The sequence below is a fragment of the Dipodomys ordii genome, unplaced genomic scaffold (assembly GCF_000151885.1).
Source record: "Dipodomys ordii isolate 6190 unplaced genomic scaffold, Dord_2.0 Scaffold13, whole genome shotgun sequence".
Taxonomy (NCBI): Eukaryota; Metazoa; Chordata; class Mammalia; order Rodentia; family Heteromyidae; genus Dipodomys; species Dipodomys ordii.
In genome coordinates, this window is record NW_012267229.1 from 18700789 (window position 1) to 18709211 (window position 8423).

The 8423-nt window shown below is 45.8% G+C and overlaps 2 protein-coding genes across 2 annotated transcripts in view; both read left to right on the forward strand.

The window, feature by feature from the left end:
* Positions 1-2720, forward strand: part of Fam83d (family with sequence similarity 83, member D) — a 21283-nt gene extending 18563 nt beyond the window's left edge. Inside the window, exon 4 of the mRNA XM_013010707.1 lies at positions 1325-2720. Coding sequence (XP_012866161.1) covers positions 1325-2309 — 985 coding nt within the window. The 3' untranslated portion in view covers positions 2310-2720. The remainder of the gene's footprint in view (positions 1-1324) is intronic.
* Positions 2721-8233: 5513 nt separating this feature from the next.
* Positions 8234-8423, forward strand: part of Dhx35 (DEAH (Asp-Glu-Ala-His) box polypeptide 35) — a 54018-nt gene continuing 53828 nt past the window's right edge. Inside the window, exon 1 of the mRNA XM_013011104.1 lies at positions 8234-8347. Within this exon, the coding sequence (XP_012866558.1) occupies positions 8290-8347 (58 nt within the window). The 5' untranslated portion in view covers positions 8234-8289. The remainder of the gene's footprint in view (positions 8348-8423) is intronic.

The following is an 8423-nucleotide window of genomic DNA, read 5'->3' on the forward strand; positions in this document are numbered from 1 at the left end:
TTTTTTCTTTTTGCTTATGTGGTGCTGAGGAATCGAACCCAGGGCCTCTGGCATGCAAGGCAAGCGCTCTACCACTGAGCCACCTTCCCAGCCCCCCCATGAGAATCTTATCTCCAATTAACCACTCAAAAACTGGAAGGGGAGCGGTGGCTCAAAGTGGTAGAGTGCTAACCTTGAACAAAATTGCTCAGGGACAGTGCCTAGGCCCTGAATTCCAGCCCCCAAACTGCAAACAAAAAAAAAGAAAAGGAAAAAAAGAAAATCCTTTTTCAAGCTTTGAAGATAGTTCATAAGTAGCATCTGTATTAGTCAGGGTTCTTGGTTGTAAAAGACAGAGCTGAAAGTATGTTTCAGGATCTCTCATTAAAGCATTCTACTTAAGGTAGGAAAATATCTGTTATTAGTGTAGTGACTACAGTGCACCCTGGCAGGGTGATACTGACAAACACAGAATAGGGAAGTGTGGGAGAGTACATTTGGTTGTCAGCCTCTTTTGACCAAGGGCTTGACTCTGTCTCGATTCTGCTTTTCTCTGGCTGAACTTTACTCTTCGGCTGGCTCTTTCCCTTTGATGGCAGAGACCCTGGCTTACATATACACCTTGTAGTAGCTGTTTCCAAAGTGAGATTCTCTTCACAACAGTACTGGTGTGAATTTCTGGGAACTTATTAGGCCATCATGGGGCCTTATGCCCACCCAGGAATAATAATCCCTGAATCTAAGGAGATGAATTCACTGGGCAACCTGGGCAGTATGTCCACCCCTGTTGAACTTAGATGGGCACATAAAGCTTTCTCCTGTTAACAGAGATAGAGATGCTGGACAGGCAGGGGCACAGGGGCAGTAATCAGCTCTTAGTGTGTTCAGTGTTAGGGTAACAAATCATCTCCTTCTGCAGAAATGGAAACCATAGGGACGAACATGGTGTCAGATACGGGCCTAATCTATGACCTATGAATAGCTCCCTATTGTGGTACTGTTAGTGGGTTCATCTCTAAAAGAGAACATAGCACTGCCTAAATACTTGAAAGTCCCCTTCTCATTTTTAAAACTCTAAGACTGAGGATCATGTGGCTTTTGCCTGTTGATTAAACAGTTGGTCTGACCTTTTCATTTACACACACACACACACACACACACACACACACACACACACGTTCTATACTTCTGTTAAGGTGTGTTGATGTCACACTGAATTGGTCTGTATGTTACCACCAACGTTGTGAATATTAAATAGCAGAATATGAGCTTCATTATTAAGACTGTCAGTAAACTGAAAGTCCTTATCCTTACCAGCTTTTGTTGTCTGTTTTCAATTTTTCAGTTTTACATGGACGGATGGCAAATTAAATAGCAGTAACTTGGTAATTCTGTCTGGCCAAGTGGTTGAACACTTTGATCTGGAGTTCCGGATCCTTTATGCCCAGTCAAAGCCTATCAATTCCAAACTGCTGTCTAACTTCCGGTTCCATGGCGGGTTTTACCACCTGGCAGACCGGAAACCGTTGTCCAAGACGCTCACGCTGGGCAACTTGCTGCGTATGCGCCTGGACAAATTGTCCAGCACGCCCAAGAAGACACCTCTGGGCCCCGGGACTACGGGGGCTGGGGAGGATGCTCAGCGGCAGGACTCGGAGGCCTCCACCATCAGCGAGGATGACTACCTGCAAAGCCACCAGGATGACCTGGACAGCAGCCAGGGGGTCCATATTGCCACTCAAACAGAACCAGGAGAGGAGCTGGCTGCGGTGAGCGTGAGCGAGGTGGGGACACAGACCAGCTCCAGCACCGCCTCTGTGGGGACCCAGACTGAGGTGGCCACCAGGGCTGTGAGCTCCCAGACTGTGCTGTGGTCCAGGGAAGCCACCACACAGACAGATGCTGAGGACAGCAGCCTCCCTCCCCAGGGACCCCAGTCCAAAGATGGGTCACCTGTGTCAAAGATGTCTGTGTCCAGGTCGTCTAGTTTGAAGTCATCCTCCTCTCTGTCTTCCCAAGGCTCTGTGGCCAGCTCCATTGGCTCCCACGCTTCTCTGAGAGCCACCGACCTCCACAATCCTGGGTACCCCAATTACCTGGGCACCCCGCACCTGGATCTGTGCCTGAGGGACTCGCTGAGAAACTTGAATCAAGAGCGACAGCATCACCTGACCGGCATCAGGTCTCGCCTCAACCACATGCTGACCATGCTCTCCAGGAGAACGATCTTTACTGAAAACTACCTTAGCTTTAGCCCCGGAAGTTACACCCGAGCCTCAGTGAATTTAGTTGCTATTAGAGATGTCCCTCTCTTTTCTACCCATCAATGATTCTGGGTCCAAGTACAAGCAGTAGGCAGTACCTTACCTTCCTGCTTTGAAAGCCATCGCAGGATTCCAACTGCTGCCTGGCTGTGAGTCACCACAAGTGACTTGAATTCAATTTTATTCTGCACGTTACATGCTTTTCTTTTTGTATCATAGAAACCAAAGATTGGTATTATGGCTTAAACACTATGGGTATGGGTTTTTTTTTTTTTTGCACATTTAAAAATGTTATTATTTAAAAAAATATGTAGGTGTTTTAAGGTTAAATCATTGCAAAGGAAATGTTCCATGTTTTTCTTTGTGTGTATACTCTTCTGCCTTAGAAGTTTCAGTCACTACTGTTTTTAGGATCAAAGTTCTGTTTAGGAAAGTTTTGCTGTGGTTTGTCTCTTAGATGTATATTCTTAGCATTAAGTGTTGACTGCTTGAGCACTTTTTTTTCCCTGACATTTTTGTCTTTTATCTTTAGGAATATGTAAAAAAAAAAAAAAAAAGCACTCATACGTGTCTGTGCAATCAAGTGGGAAAGAAATGAATGGTCCAGATTGTAAAAGGGAAAAGGTGCCACTTAAGTTACTTGATGGACTGGAGATGTGACTCAAGTGGTAGAGCGCCTGTCTTGCAAGCATGAGGTCCTGAGATCAAACTCCACTACATCAAAGTTGGGGTTCTGCCATCCATAGCATAGTGAAGATTGATGTCATTCTGTTTGAGTGGGCACTTTGCCGTGGTAGTGGGCCTCCAATATGCTCTTGCTTTTGTGTTTTCAAAGAAAAACCTGAGCTATTTCAGGGAGGACATGGGTTTTCTGCCTCTCTGCCAAAGGAACCCTGGATGCCTGCTCAGCATAAAGTCTAGTGGCCCCATGGGCCTCCTTTCATCAGATGGGTTTATTGGCTGTAGTTTAGCAATCTCCCGTCCCAGAGCAGGGGCAAGAGAGGACACTGACAATTATCCCAAATTCCTAGTCCACTGGCAAGCAATGTAACTGGTTTCTACATCCTGCTAATCAGGATCAGTATAGTTGTGGAATCTTATTTTTGTTTTATTCACATGGACAGACAAAGAGAGTTAACTTGTGGCTTTCTTGTTCTGGCAGGCTAGAGCAGAAGAGCTGTATAATAGGGAAGGTACTGGGGCTGGGAAGGTGGCTCAGTGGGAGAGTGCTTGCCTTGCATGCATGAAGCCTTGATCAACTCCTCAGCACCACATAAGCAAAAAGAAAAAAGCCGGAAGTGGCACCGTGGCTTGAGTGGTAGAGCGCTAGCCTTGAGCTGAAGAGCTGAGGGACAGCACCCAGGCCTCATGATCAGATCCACCCTCCCCCCAAAAATAAATAAATAAATAAATAAATAGGGAAGGTACTGCCTGCTGTGTAGAATGCTGCTGCACCAGGTTCCAGAGTACTCCTGCAGATTTTCATGCATGTTGTAGGACTCCCAGCTCTGGTCAGGTTATATGCTGGGTTAGTGAAGCAGATGTGTGGAAACTGATCTGTATTTGCCTGTAACCAACTCTTATGTGCCTACAAATAATATGGGCTAAGCCTCAGGTAAACTCATTGTTATCTGAAGCGATTTGCAGTCTTAGGCCTCTTTCTGTGTGCAATCTTAAGCTCTCACGATAATGTAATAGACAGCTTTGTAGGCTAGACAGCTGTTACTATTTTTTTTTTTGTGGGTGTCAGTATTGGGGCTTGAACGTAGCTCCTCATGCTCTTTACGTGGCTTTTTTGTTCAAGGCTGGTGTTCTATTACATGAGCCATGCCTCCACTTCGTTCTTTTGCTGGATAATTGGAGATAAGAATCTCACAGATTTGAGGATTTGTCTGATGCTAGGATTACAGACATGAGCCTCCAGCATACCCGGCATGTTATCCAATTTTTAGATGGAGCTGAGGCTCAGAATAAATAGCACAGTCAAGGTCCTATGGCTGATTATGTGAAATTTGATGACACAAGAACATAAATTTCCCGATTCCAAGTTTAGGACTCTGTGAGGTGACTGCTTCTCTATATGGAGTAGGGAGGCTTTGAAGCATTTTCCTTGACTAGCAGCAGTGTAGTGGTGACAGAAAGTGGAACCTTAGCCTCAGGTACAAATGGAGGCACAGAGCATTAATTTGTGTGACCATGCAATTTAATTCCATATGAAAATTTCACCCTTGTTTCTATGGAACTGTCAATAGGATTACATGTAAAAAGTAAGATGACTCAGGGCTTCTCAATGGGGCAAATACTGAGCCTGTCATGCACATACCTGACCACACTAACCCCTTTGAGGGAGCAGGACTTAAAACCATTGTTCACATGGACAGACAAGAGAGAGGTTAACTTATGGCTTCCTTGTTCTGGCTGGCTAGAGCAGAAGAGCTCTATAATAGGGAAGATACTGCCTGCTGTGTAGAATGCTGCTGCACCAGTGTTGAACGTGTTGTCAACAATTAGAAATAAGAATTAGATGGGGCTGGGAAGGTGGCTCAGTGGTAGAGTGCTTGCCTTGCATGCATGAGGCCCTGGGTTAGATTCCTCAGCACCGCATAAGCAGGAAAAGCTGGAAGTGGCGCTGTGGCTCAAGTGGTAGAGCGCTAGCCTTGAGCTGAATTGCTGAGGGACAGCGCCCAGGCCCAGAGTTCAGGACCTACAACCGGCAAAAAAAAAAAAACACAAAACCCCAAACCAGAAGTTACATGGAATCCCAAGAAAATAGTGGTCTCATCTTAAAATGAGCAAAGCTTTTCTGGAACTGAATTCTGGAAAGTGTCACCATAGCTTAGTTCCCTCAAAGTGAGATCTGAGCACCACCTGCACCAGAGTGTGCTGGGGTGCCCAGGGACACCTGGATGTGTAGCTCAGTGGTACAGTGGCTGCTTAGCACGTGCAAGGCGCTGCCCCCGTACTCCTCATGTTGATTACTGGCTCTCATCCCAGGGGAGAGGAGGGCACATGAAAGAGACTATACTTTAAAAATGTTTGTCACCCCTCCCCAGGAGAAAACTATTTCTTCATCCAGCTGATATCAGACTTGGCTATAAGTATTTCAGCATTTATCTCTACTTTGTTTTTTTTCCCCCTTCTGATGCTGGGGATCAAATCCAGAGCCTCACAAATACTAGGCAAGTACTCTGCCACTCTCTAAAGGACAACTTTTTAAAAACTACTGCAATACCACTATGACACTAAACAACTTTGCTAAGTTCTTGTCAATATAAAATAAATATTCATTGTGCAAATTCAGTTTTGTTTTTATTTTCCTCACAAAGTTTGTTTTGTGTTAGAGAGTCACACAGATTCAAAATTGACCTGGTTATACTACAGGGTTGACATTTCTTTTATAAAACAAGGAATGAACTGATGAGCTGGTTACCCCACCTCCACAGGCAGTGGGGCTGGGGACAATCTCTTTTGGGACTTAAAATAACAAAAAGGACTTAATTAGGGTAACAAATTACAAACACTAAGTTACAAGACTGAAACTAAGTTACATGAATGAAATTCAAGGGTAGAGATGCAGAAAGGAGTCAGGCATGAAGCCAAAAGTGCATGTTGTATCATACACACACACACTTCATGTAGGTCTGCGTGTAACTTTAAACTTGATGGTAGCTGAGATAGCAAGAAACCTGTTAGTTGCATCATTCAGTGTTCCCATAGTGAATTAAGTCCAGGTACAGGGTGAATAATTGTTCCTGGTAGTAGGCAAATACAAGAATTTCTTATAGAAATCTTAGTAAAGTGATACTGTGGAGCATTCTGGTAATTTATCCTGGTAATAAAGTGACATTTTCTGGGGTGAACTCAGACCCTGAACTTGATAGAAGCTATAATGTAAGAGGAATGTATTCAGTATTCTGTAAGCATGTTCCTTACACAGAGTAGTTCCAGATGTCAGTTTCACAGGTGCTCCACACCTAGATAGGTGCCCTATTTGACTAGCAGATTTCGCATTTGCTCATTCCTACAAGTCTCTATGTCATTCTGAGAAATGTCCCAGTTTTGAGACAATATCCAGAATGCACCTCATGGACGCAAGAAGGCCTCCAACTCACACTCACACCTTATGCTAACACAGTGCAGATTCCTCGAGCTGTTGAGTGTCTTCCCAGGGGATCTCTCCTTAATGCTAGTCACATCCTCAAAGCTAAGCAAGCACTTTTCCTTATGCTCATACAATGTGAACGCCATCACTGGTGTGCAAGTCAGAGAACCAGACATGTTTACAACAGTTGCAGAAGTTGCACTTAAGATTCTATGGAAAATTCTGGTAGAGTTCTGCAAAAGATGGGCTTTTCATTTTGGAGGCAGCTGTCTAATCCTGCTTCCTGGAGCCTACCTAAGGGTGTAGCATTTTCTGGAAAGCTAACAGCTCTAGCACATGGATTCATGGATGGTTGTAACTGGACATACCCACAAGACAATGTTGGCAGCTGGAAGTTGACATGGTCATCATTTAGAAGTGGCAAAATGTACCTTAACACATGATGCTACCTTAAGAATATATCATAGTTATTGAAATGAACTCCAGGAAATGGGGGAAAAAAGAAGTTATCATGGAATTGGAGGTATGGCTCAAGTGATAAGAGGGCTGGTCACCCTTCAATGAAAAAGCTTAGTAAGAGTGCAAGATCCTAGGTACAAGCCCCGGTTAACTGTGGGCATGCAGGCGTGTGTGTGCATGCATTTGTGCACACACACACAGTTTGCTAGGTATAGTTGTGTACACCTGGAATACTGCACTTGGGAGGCTGAAGCAGAAGGGTCTAGAGTTTGAGGCCTCTCAAAAAAATCTTTTTAGGTCATTTGCTGAAAATAATCAGAAAGAGAGAGAAGATTGAGTGCATTCCTAGTTTATAACAATTCTACACTCAACATGTAGGTTATTTTGATAGTATTTTAATAGGGGAAAATGCTGTGATTATATATATATAACATTTATACACACATATTTGAAAAGGCACTAAGGGCATGTGGCAATGAACGTGAATGTGACATGTTTTCCTTGTCCTTAAGAAGTTCTGGTGTATTGGGAGATGGGAAGAGATGGGAAGGGGAAACAAAGGAGGAGGCAACAATGCTTGATAAGAAAGGTACTCCCTGGGGCTGGGAAGGTGCCTCAGTGGTAGAGTGCTTGCCTTGCATGCATGAGGCCCTGGGTTCGATTCCTCAGCACCACATAAGCAAAAAGAAAAAAGCCGGAAGTGGCGCTGTGGCTCACGTGGTAGAGCGCTAGCCTTGAGCTGAAGATCTGAGGGACAGCACCCAGGCCCAGAGTTCAGGCCCCACGACCGGACCCAAAAAAAATCTCAGAGACAGTGTCCAGGTCCCGAGTCCCAAACTTGTGGCTCGAGGAAGTCAGGAAGAGCATTTTAAAAGGCTCGATCTTGGAATTGGAGTTGGGAGACTAGAATCTACTTTTTAAATAGGCATATCACTTGGAGGAAACATGGGACAGCGCTCTGGCCTAACCAACTTCTAGTCTCTTCTTTCAACCGTAATCCCCTCCTCGCCTCTCTTTGGGGTTTTACCGTGCAGGACCTGTGCTATTTTATGACTCACTGATTGATAACAGTAAACACTACTTTTCTCTAGGGCTTATTTGCAATCCACCTCACCCCTACCTTGGACACAAACTGCAGTATCAGGGCACAAAGTAAGCTCCTAAAACTCGCGGTAATCTCGGGCCCACGGAGTAGCAGTATTATTACCTTTCAGTTTGAAAATAACGAGATGAAAAGAATTAGTAAATCAGAGGCAGCAGCTACCAGCCAGCATCCCACTGAGCAAACGCTCCAACATGGCGGGCCGGTCACGTGAGCCGAGGGGCGGGACCAGCGACCAGAGACGATCACGTGGCCTCGAGGGGGCGGTGCCGGCAGGGGGCGTGGCCTCCACGGCTTTCGATTCGCCCGGGGGGCCCCCCCGCGAGCCACGCCCCCCTGTCCTCTGCGGGAGTGGCGTGCGGCGGCGGGGTGGGGCCTTCCTGATGACCTTTCACCCCAGCATGGCTGCGCCCTTGGGACCCGTGAAGTTCTGGCGACCCGGTAAGGCCCGCGGCGGAACGCCGATTGTCGCGGGTGCTGGCGCCGCGGCCGTGCGCGGGGGCCTGCGGACGCGCTC